We start from the raw sequence: 21,791 nt of genomic DNA, 5'->3' as shown, positions 1-21,791 counted from the left end.
CAGAAGAGCAAGTGTTCCCAGTTTCCTTTTTCCACGCTGGTTGGGGTGTGTTTGAGCCAAAAGGCAATAAAAATAATATACGGCTCCATGGGCAAATCCCTGAAGTCGGCGGCAGAACATCCTAAGCTTAGCATCGCAAAGTAGCAGATGTCAGTGGAATCTGTGCATGTTGTGGCGATAAATCTCTCCATCAATACACACAAACACAGCTGCCGGTAAGAGTGTTTTTGGATGTGAAACACTCTCCTCCGCTCTGCTCTCGCTCAGGTAGAGATAGTGTGGACTCTTGAAGCCAAGATTTCCCTTATGAGTTTGGAGCACAGCTTTTGGGGGCCCTCCAGTCAACTCTACCCTAAAACACCCTCCAAAAACACAATCTATCTCAAGCAAAGCTGTAACATTTTCTGGTATACCAGAAGATTTCACTGCACTTTACCAGTCTCCTAGAAACGTGACAAATTGGCCATCCACTTCACATCTGAGGAACAAACACAAGAGAATTGATCGATAAAGTGCAACAATTTATAAATCCATAAATAAAATGGTCTGTTTTCCATTCAGTTCATTTCAATTTTATTTATATAGCGCCAAAACAATAAAATAGTCTCAAGGCGCTTTACAAAGCCCAGTGCCTGGACCCCCTCCTCGCTCTAGTTGACCCTTCAGTGCACTCAAGGACACAAACCTGTCCCTGAATTATTTACATGTATTGGAATGGGTCACAAAGAAAATGTTTCATCTGACAATGTAGCTTCTTTTTAGGGTTATACATTTTATACAGTTTTATATATATCTATATAATAAAACAAACATACCATTGTTAAGCATTTCACTGTTGAACTGTAGAAATCAAACTCTGTATGTATATCCTGCAAATATATATCTCTGTATGTACAGTATCAGTATATCCTGCAAATGTATATCGCTGTATGTATATCCTGCAAATGTATATCTCTGTATGTATATCCTGCCCTCCTAGGCACTCGTCCTGGGCAAAGGCCATTTGGATTTCACAATTAACAGACATCCCTTGATGAGAGGCAGTAGCTGTTGCTGGAACGATTTCAGACAGGAGCATTACACACTTCCTCCCTTACTGATAGCAAACCTGACGGGATATAGACTCCATACGCAGCATATGGACAGGGTGAGGGAACACATTTCGTCAACACATGCCATAACGCCACGTACTTTTGCATACCAACACCTCAGATATGATAAGGCCCAAAAAGAAACATAGGTGTATGTCAATGCAAATCTGAACTGGAATGAACTAGTAGGAACCAGAGACACAGGAAGCAAGAACTGCAATTAAATGGAACTGCAGTCATGCTTGGCTCTACTGAAGAGTGAAATATAGTCTGGTCACAGGTGAGGTTAGAAGAAGCCCAGGAAAAACAGAAGTCATCATTTGCTTATTGGTTCAAAGTACATGAACTGCAGTGGACTGCAAGTCCTCAATTATTTCTGTATCTGCACTTCTGTTAAGTTGCTCAGATTACTGCTTAATTATATAGTGTATAGTGTATTAGTTGGTTGGGAAACCCACTGAGAGAAAATGGTTGTGAGGAAACAGTCAGCCATTTGGGCAAGCTCTGGAAACAACTTCATTTTTAATGAATCAATATGAATTAGAGGCCTTTTCATTTTGACGTTTTTCTTAACGCTTTTACTCTGCAAGTTTCATAACAAATCTTCAGACTGAATCAGTGACTGCTGACCACCATTCTATATAAGCGTGAGCCATTAAGCATGTGAAGCTGAAGTAAGCTCTGACCTCATCCACTTCCTGGCATGGACGCACACTCAGTCCACCTTGAAAGAGTGCCCATAATCCCTTTCATTCGGGGAAGGACTGAAGGGACAGGATCATCTGCTCCGGCAAAGGCGGAATTCCCAACAGAACCTCTATCTGTCTATGGTTCCTATCTGTGTGCTTGTTGTGATGAGGACGGTATGGTTGAGCAGAGATCCACGTTGACTCCACACACTCCATTCCCATGTCCTCAAAAGGGATTCTATCCTAGCTGTCACAGATGTTAGTGTAGTACTTTTCTTATGTGTAGTACTAATTTATGTTTTTATGTTTTATGTTATGTGTAGTACTTATTGTGTTTGTATGTTTTTATGTTTACTGTATGCACCTATACACCAGAAAAAATTCCAGGTAGGTGTAGGTGTATTCTGATGTTGTGGCAGCATTAAAGGTGCAGGATTGTAATCCCATACACTTTTTGTCAAATTCAGCAAACTGCTCCTCATGGTCCTCTAGCTGTCTGTTCAGTGTTCAGTTTCACTGTTCAAAAAACTCCAGTGTTCATACACAGTCCTGGCTCTGTAAATGGAAAACACACATAGTGTTTTTCCAGACCGAGCCATAAACAATCCAAGACATTCAGGAGCACAGAAGCTAGGGGTGTAACTTGATTGGCTTTTGAGCACTTTTAATCAACAACCTGTGCGATTATGAAACCGAATCGCGGACTGCATCTGTAAATATGTCAAGCTCTCAAGGGCGAACTCCACACGACCCTGATGGTTCAGTGACTCACCTGACCTCCCTGACAGGCTTTCTCAATTGCTTACGTAAAAAAGTTGGAGTTCAGGGCAAGAGAGAGAGAGAGAGGAGGGAAAGAGAGAGAGAGCGAGAGCGAGAGAGAGAGGGAAAGAGAGAGAGAAATTGTGAGAGAGTGAGCAGACACTATGCTGACTGCGGTACAAAAGGAAGACAAGAGAGATTTACCAGTGCTTACTCTGGCTGGCAGTGATCACAAGGTATTTGTAGTCTGCTCAGGCCCATTAAAGACATGACGGCACAGCCCCAGACAACACAACATCAGTTGCCAACCAAACAGCAGAGAGTGGTGCCAAAGAATTTGCAAGCTTGTCTGGAACAACACAAGAACTTAAACGACCAGAGCCTCTAAAAGCCGTATCTAACTTCACACACAATTCTGACAAATATTTTGCCTATGAGGAAAGACAAACTTTAGAGAACAAGGACAGAGCAACAAATGCATATTGAGGCATATTGACTTTAAAAACTTAAAAAAGTCCCAGACTGATGAGATTGTGCCCTTGGTTCTAAACATCTGGAAGGAAATATGTGGCTGATTCATCAAACAGCCATAATCCCTTTCAAATTAATTGTGATATTTATAATCAACTGCCTGTATTTCTGGCCTATTGTTGAAAGAGGAGCTGATTTGAATCAGCTCTGTCATGCAGCATGGATCCGTAATCAGTACCAGTCATGTACCATTTGCAGTGTCTGCAGTCTAAAGTTACGGGTTCAAGGCTTGAAACAACTGAAAGTTAATTTCTAATAAATTGCTTCTAACAAAACATGTTTATAAACTGTCTTAGACTGTCGGTCTTCTGCAGCTTGTTTGCTTAATGTACTTTCAACAGTAATGCCTAGCCAGGCAAGAAAAAGACTGACTAGTTTTGAGGCAAGTATAGTCTAAGAATGGTGTACTATGGTACCTCACAGGATCGGCCTTCTTCAGAGGTCTCCTGTGGAAACCTGATTTTAACCTCGCTTCCCTTCAGTAACAGCAGATGGGATCACATTCTCAAAACAACTTGACAAGAACTCAGCAGCTGTAAAATCAGGTGTGGAGTCCAGGAGTATTTCAAAAGTTCAACATCCAAGTATTAGCCAACAGATGTCACTTGTAATCAGTGCGGACCTGTTTTGTGCATCATGAATTTTCTGCCAATCCTCCTGGATTAACCTAGAGACTCAACATGTATTGATTTATCCAGACAGGAACAACAAAATAAACATGAAGGGAATGTCAAACACACACACACACACATATGTGTGTGTGTGTGTGTGTGTGTGTGTGTGTGTGTGTGTGTGTGTGTGTGTGTATGTATGCATAAATTAAGTCAGGATATGCTGAATTGCCAGTTCAGTTTAATTGATGTTTTTGCGAGAGAGAGAGAGAGAGAGAGAGAGAGAGAGAGAGAGAGAAAGAGAACAATCACGGCAGACAGTGTGAACTGATGCTCTGCTCTACATGATTTTTTTTATTTATTTAATCATCACTGCCACTGGACCGCAGAGTTTGTCAAAGTTAGTTTTTTCATCCGCCCCCCCTGTGATGTAAGGTCAACAATATCATATACTTAACTTGGAAACTTGCCGTGATTGTAGCCTGACATGGCTGATACGGAATATAAAGTTTGTATCCCTAGGTGTGTTTCTCTTCACGCTAGCACTCCTTAAAGTGATATAAGGCTCAATGTAGTCGACAACCAAAAATTACGAAATTGTTATGGCAAATTGACCTCTAGGAGACACTAGCTCATTGTGACTAATTTGTGAAGTAGCGCCACCTAGTGAATAATGTTCATAAATGCAATTTATAATTTGGATTCTTATACTACATTTGCTTACATCTCCTAAAGTTCCATTTGCCTTCCTCAACAAAATGGTTATCTATGGCAAATCAAAATTCAGCAGCTAATACATGTGTGAATGGCAAATCTTGATGGAATTTTGTAGGAATAAAAAATTGCATGTAGAAGCTATTTACCCAATTTCAAACAAATCATCTAAGATGCTACATCAAGTTACAACATGTTTTCCCTTATTACTCTGACAGGGTCTATCTTCGAAATTAATTTTGACTTTAAATCCTTGTGGAACATTAACAAAATCATTCAATCCTTCAATACTTGGGGCAATAAATACTATTCTGATTCTGATTCTGAGTTTGCATATTGTGCTTGGAGCTGAATGACAGCTGCTTGTAGCTATATTTCAATGTATTATAATATATACCCCTGCCTTGTATGTGCACAGGTGGTCATATAGTGTTACTGTTTCACACCCTTTTAGTGTAATAGATAATACATTTTTGGAAACCTAGGAATCTTTGCTATTTAGTGCTGTTTCAGTAAATAACCTTGGTTTATTGCTTCAAAGATTGGTAGGGTCTGAAATATATGGGAAAGGTAAGTAACTGCACATTCATTTAAAACTAGTATTCACTGTGTCTTCATAGATCGACGAAACATGGCATCTTAAGATCGGAGCATTTGTCAATTCTTGGGGATAGTGGCCATTTATTATGTCAGTTTTGCAAATACAGCGGACACGTTTGACACATAACAGTCCAAAATAACAGTCTTCTGTTTACCCAACGTATGGCAAGTTTTTTTTACTTAATCCTATAACTCCTGTTGTATCATATTTGCTACAGGTGTTTTTGAGAAGTCTATGACATCACGATGAATACTTTCTTGAAAAACCTGTTGTATGCAATCTGATAAATCTATAGCTTCAGCCCTCTGGTGGATTATCCGTGCACTGTAGGCAATAGCGGGCTTTTGAATGCTATATTCAAAATGGCTGACGTTTATATATTTGGCAGGGAAATCTTTGGCAATTTTGAAAAAGTCACTGTAAGAATAACATTTATATTGTTACTATATTACTGTACTTGAAACAACTTAACATTGCTATTTTAACCTAGCCAGAGTTGTTATTTCACCCAGCAACTTCAAACCATATGCTAGTTGATATTAAAACAAATTACTTCATCTGTACAAACTAGTGCTGTCAAACGATTAAAATATTTAATCGCGATTAATCGCATTTATGTCATAGTTAACTCAAAATGAATCGCGATTAATCGCAAATTTTTATCTATTCTAAATGTCCCTTCGTTTATTTATTTTTTTCCATCATTTTATTTTTACTTTAATGCCCTTATCAACATGGAAAAGTGGATTGGCTTGCTTTATGCAAATATTTTATTTTATTGAAAACCAATATTGCCAAACAGGGCGGTACAAAATAAAATTATAAAGTGCACATTTCAGGTAAACAAGGACTCAGCCTATAGTGCAGTTAAACCATGGCTTAATATTTTCTTTTTTTCAAGTTTGCTGGGAACATAGCTGTCAGGCCTCTTATTTCAGAAACATTGAACCGTAACAGTAAGGTTACCAATAAAAGGTAAGCCTACTACTTCTTTGCTTTCAGCCAGCTGCCTGTTGACATTTTCAGACAACAGTGAAGCTCTCTTCTTTTGCACAACACAACTTTTAAAAGTAAACTTTCCATTCAGAAGCTTTTTATCATCTATTTCGCCGTATCGCGCTCACCATTCACTCAAACTGTAACGTTAGCCTACTACACAGTTTGCGAGGCCAAAAAGAATGTAAATCTAAAAAAAAAAAAAATCGCGTTAATCTCGCGATAAGAAAATTAACGGCGTTAAAATGGGTTTGCGTTAACGCCGTTAATAACGCGTTAAACTGACAGCACTAGTACAAACTAAACATTTTCACTGAGTTGAAAGTCACACATTCTCCTAACAGTTCAACGCATATGCTAATGTAGCCTAACATCGATTATCCAGGCTAATATTAAAATAACAGGTACCCAACGCAGTCAAATAAAACAAGTTAGGCAGAAAGTAGATTTTAAGATTTTAGATAGTAGATTTTTATTTTACAACAGCCGTCGTTTTAAAAAGCAAGTGTTAGGATACTTTCCATCATGAGGGGTAATCCCACAGTTCCATCTGGTTTTGGTGTAATGTTAGACCTGTAAATCAAAATATACGGAATTGAAGAGTAACAACTGTTTTTTTAACTTGTTACAGCTCAAATAATGAAACAACTGAGTTAAAGTGATCCAGCCGCTAGGTAAATTATGTGACATCTGGTGGAGGAGAGGAGGGGGCACTGTCCTTAACCTCGAATCCAGCGGCTGGGCTACAGAAAACAAGTCAGAATGAGTTAAAATAACCCAACAAAATGACCCAAAGCCTTAACTCAGCATTTGGGTTGAAAACACAGCCTAGCATTTTTTAGAGTGTATAATTATATTTCATACTTAATGGGGTTAAATATTAAGTATAAAATGTATGTATCAAATATGATACAACAGGTATTGAAGGTCATTTATCTGTAGATCCCTCCATTGTCTTTCTTTTGCAATTCATGATTCTGACAGAAAGATTATATCTCAGCAACTCTTTGATGACACCAAACTTGGTATATGGACTCAGGATCCCTTCCTGAGGTAGTGCAAAAGAGTTGCATCAGTTGACCACTTCATTGACCCCATCATTTGACCACAACATGTTTTGCCTACAAAGTTAAATAACGGTTCCTGTTCAGAAAAAACCCACATGAAATATTCCAAAATGTTCCAAATGCAATGAACAATACCAATCTGATCAATTAACTGCCACAAAGGTCTGTCTTTTTATATATCAATAGCCTACTGTTTTTATTTTCCTAGTTACACTTCATTCTTGCACATTCTCTCATTTTATCCGGAAGTCATATTAGCAGTGTAGTTTTCAGTCCGTGTGTCATGCCTTGGTTAGCCCCCTTGTGTTAGCGGATTTGTCCACTGTTACTGTTTGTGCGATACGGGATAGATTTCCCTCTAGTCCTCTGTAATCTGTATGAGTTTTCTCACGCGTTCGCTAACAAAGTGACACTGAGGTCGTTCGGTGTATGGGCAACAGGAAATACATTAAAACAGAGATTTCTCCCTCGCTGCGCATTCTTTCTGGCTAGCTTGCTACAATTTGTTGACACTGCCCCAGGCACACAAGAAGAAGCTGTCAATATTTGCCTCAGTCCTATGCTGCAATCCCAATCAGGAGTTGCCATATGGAAGCAACCGACACCAATACCTCTAATTTTGACTCAGATAATGCTATCAGATAAGGCTTTGGGAATTGTCGCGATTCGGTCCAGTAGTCAAGAAAGCGCAATCCCGGGTGACGACTGGCTCACTGGTCACAACATTAAGCTGATCATCAGTGGTGGCTATGCGACTAAATCCCACAACAGGACTGTCACATGACTACGCTCACCGAGAGTTTATTTCCGTGTTCACTTGGGACTATATGAAACTGTAACTGTGAGGGGGTGCCTGTCTAGTCCTCGCATTTGGATGGAACGCCGTGCCAATTTGGAGTGGAGGGTAAATTCGGAATAAGGAGAACACCTGAATATACAGTAGGGGGGTGCGCACTGTAGCAGGATCATGTTCACACGAATGAAATCGGCCATGGCCAATATAGTGGGAGGCATCATGGCTGGTGGTACCAACGGCGATCATCTGGGAAGCTCTGATTTACCGCTGAAATTCCCCTACATGAGACCGGAGTTTTTGGGATTGTCACTTGACGAGATTGAGTGCTCCGCGGATCACATCGCGCGACCGATCCTCATCTTGAAAGAGACGAATAGATTGCCGTGGTCTACGGGTTATGCAGAGTAAGTGCTGAGTCCATCTTAAAGTAATAGGCTACATCATCTCTGTAGCCTGTTTGGAGCTGTCTTATCAGCGTGTAAGATGCAGACTCTTAAATGACAATCGCATACAGTGCCTTTTGTAAACAAATGGATTTATACATTTTATAACGCATTCGTCTGCGACCATAAAAAAATAGAGTTTATGATCTCATAAAGCCTCCTGTAAGATGCAGTACAAATGAGCAGGTCAAGCTACTTCTCAAATATGGAATATAATACACATGTCTTTGATTACTGCACACCACCGCTTTGATAGCCCTTATTTTCTACCTAGCTACAATAGTTCCATCCAATCACAGGCAGTAGCCTACCCTAACCTACTTGCAGAGGGCCCCTTTGCAGATGATGGGTGAATAAAGCAGCGCAAAGCTTTAAAGGAAAACAATCAAGGATATTTATTTGTTAGATGATTTTCAGTAAGGGAAACCTATGTGGAGAAACAGTCCTCCTTAGAGACGTCAGTAGAAGAGCCAGTCCTCGCGGATGTTGGGCTACGTCACCGCATTGAGTTGAACAAGTTTACTTTGATAAGTCCAAGAAATAATTCAAAACAAACTGTTATACCTCGACTTCTTTACCTACACATATTTTCAGTTTTCACATTTAAACATGATAATGATAGTTAATGGATCATATTTTTATTTAATAAACAGTGTTTTGATAGACTTTTGTTGTCACAAAGCTAGTTGGTACCACTAAGGTCCATTTTAATTAATTGGCATACTCCCAGTAATTAATTACTGCAGTTGTGCATGACAAGCAACCCCCCCCCCAGAACATATCACTAAAGTGCGTGAGCTCCTACCATTAGCAAGTAGGCATATTTACAGGATGTGGATGGATTTGCTCAATACAGATTTTCAAATGCAGACTTGCAGAATGCATTTCCTCTTCCACAGTAGCCTATCATATACTGTAATGCACTGGGAGACAGCACAAGTTAGGATGAAAACAAACCATCAACTGCTGCAGGAAGGGAATATGATATGAGGGTATCCAGTGGTGTCCATGTGGTTGTACCTGTTCTGTAAATTCATCTCTCAAAGCAAAAGACAGCAAGTCAAGCAAAACGTGCCAATTGTCATTTTACTTCCGAAAATTATGAAACTAGTAGTATAGGAAAAGTTCCTTTTTCATATCATAAGTATACGTTACACTTTCATGAAGAATAATATGTCACTATCACAGACAATAAGAAGTGACTTCTCAATATAGTCTCTTCTCAATCTTGTTTTTTCAGTGGATGTTGTTCAGTGGTTAAGTGGATATGCTGTCATGCAGCCTATTTACATGCAGCCGTAGAAGTGAACTGACTTAATATGCAGAACCGCTCTGTACTCTGTGAATACAAAGCACATCCAGTGCCCAGATATTCAGATAAAATGTCAACGTTGGCATGAGCACACGGCAAAGTAGTGCTTAGGACTTGTTTACCAACTGTGCAAAACAGCCACTCTGTGGCTGCCACTCGGCTCCAGATTGTGCCCACTTCTTGTTGAAACTAAAGCGATGGGTCCGTGGGAATCTGCACCCTATGCTCTGTGGAGCGTGCGCCAGGCCTCGGTGGCTTTAAGCAGGCTTGTCATTTTGTCAACAGCTGGCTCTCCAGCTGGGGGGCTTGAGAAACCCCACTCAGTCAGCAGGCCAGCAGAGGCACAGAGATTAACTGGCCCTCCCTGTAGAGGCAGCCGAGGAGAGAACTGAACTCTGATAAGGAATTGCTTTTTGCTAAGAGACATGCATGCTTCCATGCACATACAAAGGCACACACACACGCAAACACATACTTGCTTGCTTACACACACACACACACACACACACACACACACACACACACACACATGCACACACACTCATACTCACATACACACACACACACACTCGCATACACACGCACACATACACACACTAATACACACTAACACGCACACACACACACTCAAATACTCACACTCTGGCTCTCCCTCTCCCATTTATGACAACAGACACCAGGGGTGGACAGTCACTGTTTGCACTGGGCATACTTTCGTACTGCACTGCTATTGAGAGCAGCATATCAATTCAGTCATCTGTAAACTGCACTTCTATTGAGAGCAGCATATCAATTCAGTCATCTGTACATTTGTCTGCATCAGTGTCAGAGTCAGTCATAGAAATCATTCAGGTTATAATAAGTGTCCGAACTTCCCTACGTTACTAACGGTCCAATATTTTTATAATCTCATAAAACATCCTTTATACTTTTGCTGAGCTAAGGAAGTTGGGCGCAAGAATGTATCAGAGCTTCTTTGAAGCATGTCTGCAACATATGTACACACAGAGACACGCAAATACACACAGATGCAATATTTTGTTATAAGAAATGCTACTCAGCCTGATTGACAGTAAATGATTAATGCAGTAGTTCATTCACTTTGGCATGTGCTGTTTTTGCACAAGTGAAGCCAAATAGAAACAGTGTCAGTGTTTGAAGCGTAGTGGAAAATCTCAACAGATATTAACAGATTATATCCAGTCCCAAACACACAGCCTTTCAGTGAATTTATTTAGTAAATTCTCGGAACACATCATCAGCGCCAAACTCCATAATGTGTGTTTTGACCCCGGGTAATATGTTTAACATCACAGACGGGTATTCCGCAGGTGAAAGGGGTCTTTCTGCCAGTGCCCTGCGGCTGAGCCTGATTTTGTTTGCTCTATTTCATCTGCCAGTCTAGTAATGAGTTGGCTTCGATCACGGCATAGAAGAGACAAGGCTCTTTCAATACCAACAGCCGGACTTGCCTTTGGCAGGGGGGCAGCCAGGGGCCGAGTAGTGTAACTTTTGAGACTTCTGCCAGCTAGTGCGCTCTCACAGTGCTCATATGCTACTTTACATTTGAGCGCTGTGTGGATGTTTTTGTCTCTCTCTTGCTTTTGAAATTGGTGTCCTTTACTTTCAGTTCTGCCTTTGTCTGAGTTTCACTTTGATTCCGATGTAATTGAGTTTCTGCACCTCTGGCTTAGCTTGTATGTGGAGAGCAACTGTTCATGTGATCTGATCTGATCTCAGCATGCACTGGCTTCCTCTTTTCCACCCCTTACCCCATACATACATAACCCCTGGGGTCCTCCATGAGAAATCCACATTCAGCTGTGTCATGGGAGGACAGCAAGGGCCTCCGTTTGAAATGTCAAACCAAAACAAATTAAGGAAGATTACAGTCAATGTCTTCCCTATCCCCTTACCCCCAAGGGTGTTGTCTCCTCCTTTCAAATCAGGGCCGTAACACGTGTGAGCTGCAAATGTTGGGGATGGCAACCAGCAATACCTCATAGTCATCAGCAGTGGTAGCCCGGTGGACAGGATATGGATCCTTTCCTGCTTTCAGTTCCTCTCTGTTGACCAGGAGCTGAAGTGTTTCTATTGTATCTCCCAACAGTGAGGTAGCTGAGTTTTTTTTTTGTGATTGCCAAGTTTCTTTGCAGTGCTCGCAAGAACGCTCACCACAATGACTTAGAGAGAATAATTTATCGTTAACATAACAAAACAAATATTGAAGAATGTTTTGATGGATGAAGTGTTGTTGGCAGTGTTGTTGCTGTGAGGTTTTAAAACATAACATTTCCTTCATGGTCTTTACTTTCTTTGGGCAATTAATAGTTTTTTAAATGCTCTATGAGGTAACTGATACTGTCAGTGCCCTTCGGGTAAACTGGGGTGATGTGACACTAATGGCATCCCATGACCTGTATTGTCCAGTCCAGTTCTCTTATTTGATTGACCTGTCTGTGTTGTGACCCATGTAAGGACAAGGGTCACATTGTTCCCCACCATGGTACTATACTCTCGGAAATGTTAGTACGCTGTTGCTCTCTCTTGAGAAGTCACGCTACCCAACACACGCTTTTTCAGAAGGTGAGGCTGCAGGAGAGTAGAATAAACCTCACTGTCACATTATCAGGCATCATCATAACCTCCTAACAATTTTTCCACATTAGTCTCAGCCTGTTGCACTCGATAGATGGAATGAGGTTAAGTGTATCAGGGCATGAAGTCTGGGACTCTTTATCTGACCATGCGGGCCGGCCAGAGAGAGAGAGAGGGGGCTTATATCACCACCACACCAGGGGAGCAATCAGACAGGGCTCTTTTCCACTGATAGAAAACAAGCAGCATCCCCGATGCGGTGTGACAATGCCCCCCTCTCCGTGCTGAGTAATATCCGTGAGCGTCGCAGAGTCTTCCTCTCTTCTCCGACGCGGTATCTGTCTCCTGCCCTAGTTTTCATTGGTTGTCGACCTGTGACTCTGTCTCTGGGTGAAAGAGAAAGCAGCAGGTCTGTGTGAGTTCAGTAGAAAGCCAGGACACTTGACACATAACACAAATCTCTACCCCTCCCGCGACCCATGCCCCCCCTACCGCCCCCCTTGGCATTGATCTTTCGGGCAACACCGCGGTAACCATGAAAACCAGTGCTGCTCTTCGTTTGATGACCAGTATTCATTAGATGAAAGACCAGATTGCCTTAATCCTGTTTGCTATGAGTAATTAGAAGCCCTGGGCAACCACCCATAGAGAAAGCAGCCAATTATCCCTTGGTGAACTTCACCCTCTCCCTGGATGTGCGCTTCTTAGAAAGCTGAGAGGTTATGAGCCCGCTTCATCAATGGAGTATCTGAAATGCAAATTAAACATGTATGTCGATGTGAGATGATTTAAAAAGGGAGGACTCTGAAATGGCATAGAAGCTGTGCTTGGACTTGATTAATTGAATACACTTAATCTTTAAATTAATTTTGTTCACATGTATATTAGTTGAGGCACATTTCTGTCAATAATTATAAAAAAAATAGGCATAATACCGGTATGCACATATGTGTCAATATTGCGATGCAGTATTTAATGACGTTCTCAATATACAGTGTGCTTGTTGCATGTGACACACCAAAAGTCTTACTATTGATCCGGTAAGAGGTTGTGAGGAGGTTGCCATGTGTGTTATCAGCCACAGGACGGGACAGAGGGGGTAGTGCTGCATTACTGGGCTCTGTTTGATGGGTATGCGGGCACTGCCACGGTGTCCAATTGAATCTGAGCTCAGTCAATATTAATACACTTTATGACCGCAAAAATGTATGTCGTATAGATCATGTTTCTGAGTGCTGTCTGTAGTGATTTGTCAGTGTCAGGAAGTGAAGTGATGGGTTAAAATAATGACTGAATGCGCTGTGGTTGCACAGGGTGATCAATGCTGGGAAAAGTGCTCTGAACGAGGACCAGGCCTGCTGTGAGGTGCTGGCCCTGAAGAGGAGGCCGGCGCCCTCCACCCCCAGCCGAACCCCCACCGCCAGCAGGAGGTCATCCCTGCCCAACGGAGAGGGCCTGGGGCTCCGAGAGAACGCTGTGAGTAATGGCTCCATGGTTCACCTGAAGATCTTACAGATGCCCCCCCCCCTCCCCCTGGTTTGTGTCACTTGGTCTGGCTTGGCTTTGCTTTGCTTCTCTCACTCCATGTGCTGTTTGTCATCTGTCAGCTGTCTCAACAATCATTTCTGTCCCTGTAGCTATGCTATTCAAAACCAGGTCAACCAGTTTGTGCACTAAAATCCAGTCACTGCCAGTCACATACTTCTCCATTTCTACCATGTCATGCCTGGTGTTTTCTATGTTTTCAGATTCAGTTTGTAGCAGGTCATTTAGTGTATACTGTAAACAAATAGTGTAACAAGTTGCATTTCCTTGTTACTGGTTATGCATAGACCAGCTGATAAAACTTTTGCCCGCTTTATTTCCCCTCATAAACTCCACTGAGAAGAGATGACGCATGTATACAATGAAAGAATATTTATACCAGACAAGGAGTTACTGTTTCGGAAAGCAAATAGTTTTTTACATATCCTAGTGTGGGCCATAAGTTAATGTTTTATGGCAAGCAGCTGATAAAGAAGAAATAAGGTGGTCCAGTAAGAGGTTGTAATGAGGCGTCCATGTTTTGCTCCTCCCACAGGACGCCGAGGGGCTGGTGCTGCACTACTGGGGGATGTTTGATGGGCATGCGGGGTCGGGCGCGGCCGTGGTGGCCTCCCGCCTGCTGCATCACCGCATCCTGGAGCACCTGCAGGAGGTGCTGGAGATCCTGCGCAACTCGGCCATCCTGCCCCCCACCTGCCTGGGCGAGGAGCCCAGAGACCATCACCTGTCCCCAGGGGGCTCCCAGCGGGCCCTCACCCGGGCCGCCTCGCTCCGAGCGTCCGCAGGGGCTCCCAGTTCCCCCAGCTCCCCAGCCCCGCGCTTCTACACGGAGAAGAAGGTCCAGCACGAGAGCCTGGTCATCGGTGCCATAGAAAACGCCTTCAAAGAGATGGTGAGTGTGTAAGACCTGCTGGCCACTTGGGGACCGTTTGCTTCAGGGGACTCGGTAATCAGGCGCGCAAAGTCCTGTGATGTTTCTGATTAGTTCATTCCTATGCTGATCAAATACACTGATAATCTTTTCCACCTTGTTCAAGTATTTTGTTATGGTGTGACGATGTGATCGTCACTACAGATGAGTATGTGCTCTGACTGCCATGCCATTGAGCCTGGCTCTTTGGCGTTGCGGTCAGAGTGCATGTTTGGCACCCTGTAGACCCGGGTTCGTGTCCAGGTGGGGTGACCACGCTCTCCCTTCGCTACATATGGAAATTGGCAATTCAGTAGTTTGGCATACTTAGTTCTTCCTTTTACTTTTTGTTCCCTTGACATGGATATGAGATATTTTGATCACACGTGTAGTCTTGTCTGACCTGTTCTCTCAGGTGTTGAAAGGCAGTCCGGGAAGGAAAGACAGTCATGTGTCACTTAATGAAACTGTTTTGGGAGGAAATAATACAATTAGGCTATTTAGCCTTTGCCAATGTTGTAGAACAGTGAATAAATAACTTGCATAAGTCTATGGTGCTGTGGGCTCTGTTGTGTAATGACCATTACTGAGATTGCAGAGGCGTGAAGATTAAGGTTATGGGGAAGCAGGGGACCGTTGCTATCCTCAGCATCATTATGAAATCATTAGGCATCATTAAACATGGCCTCCTCAGCATTGAGCTCCACAATTTCACAAGATTAAATACAGCCCGGGACCAGAAGTGGGTTGTGTTCAGACAAACGATCTTCTCCCCAGGCTGACCTCCTCTGAAAAAGGCCAGCAGAACCCCAGATGAGTGGGCACAGTGAGGTGATTTGCCCCTTACGCCGGTGCTAGTCCATAATGTGCCACAGCTCCGCTGGGATGGGCGACATATGGTGCCATTCCACCGCATCGGAGCCAGTGTGCCGCCCGCCATCTGGCTCAGGAGTCAGTGGATGGGAGTCGTAAACTGTGGTGGGGCAGAACCGCCATCACCATCAGGGGGGACTATGGAGGTTAGCGCCCAGTCGAGACCAGTGGCCTTTACCAGTGGCCTCGAAGAGATTGCTGCTGCTCTATCCCAGACATAACCTAATCTAACAGTAAGGCAGCTAGAACCCTAATCTACCATTACAGCGAGGGAGTTTGGACTTAATCTAATCCATGAGGCAGAAAGGACCTTATTTAACAATGGGGCAGTCAGGCCCGTATTTATCTCTTGGGGCACTTAGAACCTTATTTAACAGTGAATCCACTTTTGTCTGTCTGTCCCGATCCATTCTGGAGAGGTAATGTGTCATTGATGATTGGAGCATAGTGAGAGACCTTGATAAGAAATGTGATGTCATGTCAGGCAGATGAATACATCTGTAAAACCATATAATCAATTTGTGTCAAATTCAATTGGTCATGCTATTTCAGTATTCTTTGTGATGGAAATGTGTCATAAGCTAATTAGATTGTGTGTGTGTACGCATGTGTGTGCAGGCTTGTGTGACTTGGCACTCGGACCAGGGGTATACATATACTTATGATCCATAGTGCTTTCCAAAAATGTGTTTTCATCAGTAACATTTTGTAAAAGTTCCAATCCTATATCAGCATCTGTGGGGCCCAATGCACCACTGACTCCACTGAAAGTGGCAGGGATTCAAAAAGGTATGTTACTGACACAGTGCACCTCACTAGGCAAACTGCCGTTTTTAATCAATTATGCAGCATTGCTCTATGAGGCCACTAGATGGCAGCATGCTACAACTCATACTGTGCTGCAGAGTCATCTGCTTCAGCAGTGCTCAGTGTGTCTGAGGGTTCTGCAGCTCTACACCATTTATCTGATCGAGGAGCTGCACTTCCTCCTTTGAACCATCTAGCGCCCTTTATCAAGTATCGCTACCTATTCATCACTTTACCCCGCCTGAGTTGTTCAGATAAGATAGCAGAAGTAGGCCATGAAATTATGTGCTGCTCGTCTGTACGACAGAAATATAACATAAACATTAGATCAAATATGAACTCCACATTAGCCCTACAGTTTATTAGATATGTAATATTTTAGAACAGGTAGACAGCTACATTTTACTTTCGTCTGAAACCATGGATCATAACATGATGATTTATAGGGTAGGTGTGTCTGACGGGGAATATGAAAGAGCAGGTTTGACACGTTCCTCACTGCAGGAGGTTTGGTGAAATTTGGACCTGGTTGCTTCTCACATTCTGCTCCCCTCCCTCATCCAGGATCTTTCTTGCTCTCTCTCTCTGTCCCCCTCTTTCTCTCTCTCTCTGTCTCTCTCTCTCTCTCTCTCTCTCTCTGTCCATCTCTCTCTCTTTGTGCACCTGCACCACAGAAGGCATGGAAATCTTTTACGCTGCACAGCCACACCTCATCTTATCCACGCTGTCTCCGGTCTCCTTGCCCTTTCCGTGCCCTTGACGCACCGTCTCCCCACTCTCCTCCACCCACCCACCAGCCCATCCACCCACCCTTCCCTCCCTCCCTCTCTGAAGATGAAGCTGCGTTGGTTCTTTGTTCTCGGCACACCTCCGTTCTCCAGGCACCTAATCATGAGCGCCGCTCTCCTGATGAAACGGTGGCTGCTGGCTGTCAGGAGCGGTTTGGTGGGCGCAGCCTTCTACGCTAACGGTGTCAGAGGCTTATCTCGTAGCCCGACGCCTCTGGTCGGTTTGTCGCTGACATGAATCAGTGCATTCCTGTGGAAGCAGCATGTTTTTTTTTCCTCTCTTGTTTTCCTCCTTTTTTTTATAGAGAAGCTGTCTGAGTCAGATAAACACGGGCCAAAGTGCAGCCATCAGGTGTGGTGCATCTGTCACTGGGGCTTATCGCCATCCTTGTTTGGGCACACAAGTGGGAAATGGTGAGCCTTCAGTCCCCGTCCTCATGCCTTGTAGACTGGAGAGAAAAACACTTTAACCTCCAACCCGTCCCCCCCCCCAAAGCATGGGCCTGTCCCTGACGGTGTGTTTGAGCCACTGCACCACTAAAATCTCATTAACCTCCAACACATTTACACTTAACGAGACAATGACTTGTTATTGTGTCATATAATGCCACATATGAAGCAGTAAAGTGAGTGGATTTATTATCTTGTAACTGAAGTCCTGTAAGTCCTATGCATAAGTCCATAAAAAGCCACACTCAAACCAAGTGAAGGGCTGTACCCATGAAGTGAAGTTGTCACAGGCGTAACATACTTTAAATGACATAACAGGCTAAACTTGGCCTCCGTGTTATGGCACTCTGCAGGTGTAGATGCTCCACCGACTAGCTGGGGCGTATTTTCAGTGTGACGGGGTTGAGTGCTGAATGTTGTAAACGTAGGCGCTTGGCTGAATATTTATAATTTATAATGCTGTACACATTGAGTTGCAGCATTTGTGACATAGAGTTTTCCCAAGGCAACCGCACAACCTGCTCTGACCTGTGTGTGTGTGTGTGTGTGTGTGTGTGTGTACGTGCATAAGTGTGTGTGTGTGTGTGTGTGTGTGTGTACGTGCATAAGTGTGTGTGTGTGTGTGTGTGTGTGTGAGTTTGTGTGTATGTCTGGAAATATAGTTGTGTGAGTGTGTGCACATGTTTGAGTGTGTATGCATGCGTGTGTGTGTGTTTGCACGTGTGTGTTTGTGCACGTGCATATGTGTGTGTGTGTGTGTGTGTGTGTGTGTGTGTGTGTGTGTGTGTGCGCATGTTTGAGTTTGTGTATGTCTGGAAATATAGTTGTGTGAGTGTGTGCACATGTTTGAGTGTGTATGCATGCGTGTATGTGCACGTGCATATGTGTGTGTGTGTTTGTGTGTGTGTGCACGTGCATATGTGTTTGTGTATGTGAGTGCGCATGTTTGAGTTTGTGTGTATGTCTGCGATTATGGTTGTGTGTGTGTGTGTGTGTGTGTGTGTGTGTGTGTGTGTGTGTGTGTGTGTGCGTGCACATGTTTGAGTGTGTATGCATGTGTGTGTGTGTGTGTGTGTGTGTGTGTGTGTGTGCGCACGTGCATATGTGTGTGTGTGTGTGTGTTTTGATGACACAGAGAGTGTAAAGGTGGAGGATATGTGAGGATAAGGTCGGTATTGGGACTCTGCCACTTTGTCCTTCCATGCCCATGCATACACACACACACACACACACACACACACACACACACACACACACACACACACACACACACACACACACACACATACTCACACACATACTCACACACATATAGTTAATCAGTGAGCTGATGAGCAACCAAGCAGATGGCCAAGTCACCACATGATGAGGCCTCGCTGAGACTGCCTGCCATCGCCTCTTGTCACAAACACTAGGTATTCATTCTGTGGCCCAGGAACCTTAGGCTTAGCCTTTCATTGTTTATTCATTGTGTAGTCAGACTAAGACACGGTCGGAGAAAGTCATTAGATAGTCATTTTCAGTAGAGACAAAACATATCGCAGAGAGGCAGTACGAGTAATTATTCCGTATGCATAATGAGAAAACCCTGCCATCCTTCAGTCCCAGGTTTATACAGTCTAGTATGAGGAAGACCTGTGTCTAGTATGAGGAAGACCAGTCTAGTATGAGGAAGACCTGTGTTCTGGCTCAGTTCTGCTTTACATGATGTAAATCTGGTATTGTCTAAATAGTAATGCTTCATTGAAATTAATGCTAACTTTGTATTTAATTCAGTTACTGATCAATTATTCATCTCATTAATTAACATAATGACTTTTAAATAAATGAATGCATTAATTATCATAATTAATGAGTTTAATTATACACTTTGGCTATGGGTTTTCCTTTTTAAACTCTTGGACATCGCTTTGTCTAGTGCTTTTGCCTTTCCCTTGACCATTTATTGCATACTGATTTCTGAAGGTCTCGTATAATTAATTAACATACTGTACATTTTTTAATCCATGTGCTTCAGGAAGAGCCCTACATCATCATATCATACCTCTGTCTTAATTTGTGCAAAAAACAGTGCATTAGTATGGAACAGATATGTGTTTGAAGCATAACATGGCTGTGCTTTAACCCCACAGGATGCACAGATTGAGAGAGAGAAGGCTGTTTACTGCATATCGGGGGGTTGCACTGCCGTGGCCGTGGTGTATTTCCTGGGCAAACTCTACGTGGCCAATGCTGGAGACAGCAGGTAAGGACATGTGAGCCCATGGTTGGGTCTCTGTGAAACTGCCAAAACGATGGCTAAAAATTGGCACACATGCCCATGTTCATGACAAAGTTGCATGAATCTCCATAGGAAATCTGCGTGGGTGATATTACTGTGATGTTTGAGTGTGTTGTAATGATTTAGCTTATCGACGAGCAGGTATCTTAACCAGTTCAGACAGAGATGAGCGAACGTCTTGTAAGACACAGCTGAACATGTTTGGGAATATGACGCTGCAAAACATTCCTCCTTAACATGCACTCTATTCCCGAAACAACTCCATTAAAAGCTGTCCTTATATATCTACACACGGATGTCTAAACGGTGATGCAGTGTGTATCCAATGCGCATATTTATGTGTCTGTATATAAGAGTTCCTCTGCATGTCCAGGATCTTCCGGAATAGTGTGCAGACAGACCTCCGGCCAAAAAGTCCCGCTTACATAACTACTGTAAATACGAACCTAAAGGCTAAATACCACCCTGCCTTTCCCCTCAGACCACACCGGAATAGAGGACCCTCTGTATAAAAGGACGACATTCTTCACTTGAAACATACCATAGACTTTGTTTTGAAAGCGCCAGTCATACGGCATGTTTCACTCGCCCGTCTCTATTTTACTGTTTGCCTACAGAAAGCAGGCCATGCCCCGTGCATGTGTCGTCTGTAATGCATGTATTCTTTGTTCATCCATCAGGGCCATCATTGTCCGCAATGGCGAGATCATCCCCATGTCGACCGAGTTCACCCCGGAGTCAGAGCGCCAGAGGCTCCAGTTTCTGGTGAGGGGGGAAAGCTGTTGACGGCGCCTGTTGTATGATCCAGCCCTATCATACAAACTCAGCCGCTGCAGATGTTAAAACGACAGAACCGGGGGAGGGGTGGGGGGTGGGGGGGGTGGTGAGTCAGGTTCTGTCAGGAAGAGGGATGCTTGAGTTCCCACGTTTGAAGGCACAGGCAGATGGAATCACCTCTCTCTCTCTCCCTCTCTCTCTCTCTCTCTCTCTCTGTGTTTTTCTGTTGTTTTGGACAGGGTTTCATGCAGCCTCACTTGCTGGGCAATGAGTTTACGCACTTGGAGTTCCCCAGACGGGTGCAGAGGAAGGAGGTGGGCAAGAGGATGCTCTACAGAGACTTCACTATGAACGGATGGTGAGTCCTGCTCTACGCACGGCCGTGGGATCTATGAATAAAAGCTCTGAGTCACCGCCCCGGCGGCCTACGTAGAAACGCCACCAGTTTGTGATTACTGTCAGCCTATTTTCACCGCCTCTTCCACCTTCTCCCCTCTTGCAAAAGAAGTTATGTTAGAAGAAGTCTGCCAGCCAACAGTAAGGCCACTTCTCTTTCAAAGTCCAAACAAATCACTGGGCCAAATGTAATCTTTCCAACTCTGTCCAGTGTTTTTACTCAGTGATTAATAGATTGTGTTTGTAACAGGCTTTTTAAATAGGTTTTAATCGGATCTGAATGGATCTTTTAAAAGACCAACCCGCCATCTTTCACTGTAATGTGTGTGTGTGTGTGTGTGTGTGTGTGTTTTGGCCTTCCTGGATCCACCGTACGATAGCAGTCACTCCGTGTCAGCTCAGTTTTAATTGGCGTAGCCGGTTGTGACGCAACGATCGATCAGAAGCGTCCAGCCTGAATCCACTCGGTTGTCCACGGCTTTACAGTGGGAGAGACAGGGTGTCTGATCGCAGCTGAGATAGTGAGACGTGCAGCACGGGGTCAAAGCTGCTCATTAACTTGTCCAGCATGGGAGGAGACAGAGGGCAGCGCTGGGGGGATCACAAGTGATGAATTATCAAACATGGCCCCCCGAGAGGGCACCCTGCATGAAGGGGGGGGGAGCTGGGGCGGGCGACAGACACTCGTCAGACCAGATGGGCTGAGTGCTCTGTGTACACTGGAGGTCCTGTGAAGACAGCGGTCTGGGGACAGAT

At 43.6% G+C, this 21,791-nt stretch overlaps 1 protein-coding gene across 1 annotated transcript in view; it reads left to right on the top strand.

The window, feature by feature from the left end:
* The first annotated feature begins 7,355 nt into the window (after positions 1-7,355).
* The window catches only part of ppm1h (protein phosphatase, Mg2+/Mn2+ dependent, 1H), a 28,913-nt gene continuing 14,477 nt past the window's right edge, over positions 7,356-21,791 (top strand). Inside the window, exons 1-6 of the mRNA XM_012842468.3 lie at positions 7,356-8,259; positions 13,522-13,684; positions 14,289-14,645; positions 19,714-19,826; positions 20,543-20,627; positions 20,879-20,997. Coding sequence (XP_012697922.1) covers positions 8,027-8,259; positions 13,522-13,684; positions 14,289-14,645; positions 19,714-19,826; positions 20,543-20,627; positions 20,879-20,997 — 1,070 coding nt within the window. The 5' untranslated portion in view covers positions 7,356-8,026. The remainder of the gene's footprint in view (positions 8,260-13,521; positions 13,685-14,288; positions 14,646-19,713; positions 19,827-20,542; positions 20,628-20,878; positions 20,998-21,791) is intronic.

Source organism: Clupea harengus, chromosome 3 (assembly GCF_900700415.2).
Source record: "Clupea harengus chromosome 3, Ch_v2.0.2, whole genome shotgun sequence".
In the NCBI taxonomy this organism is placed as follows: domain Eukaryota; kingdom Metazoa; phylum Chordata; class Actinopteri; order Clupeiformes; family Clupeidae; genus Clupea; species Clupea harengus.
Note: the sequence above shows the minus strand (reverse complement) of the source record. Positions and strands in the feature narration are given on the sequence as shown.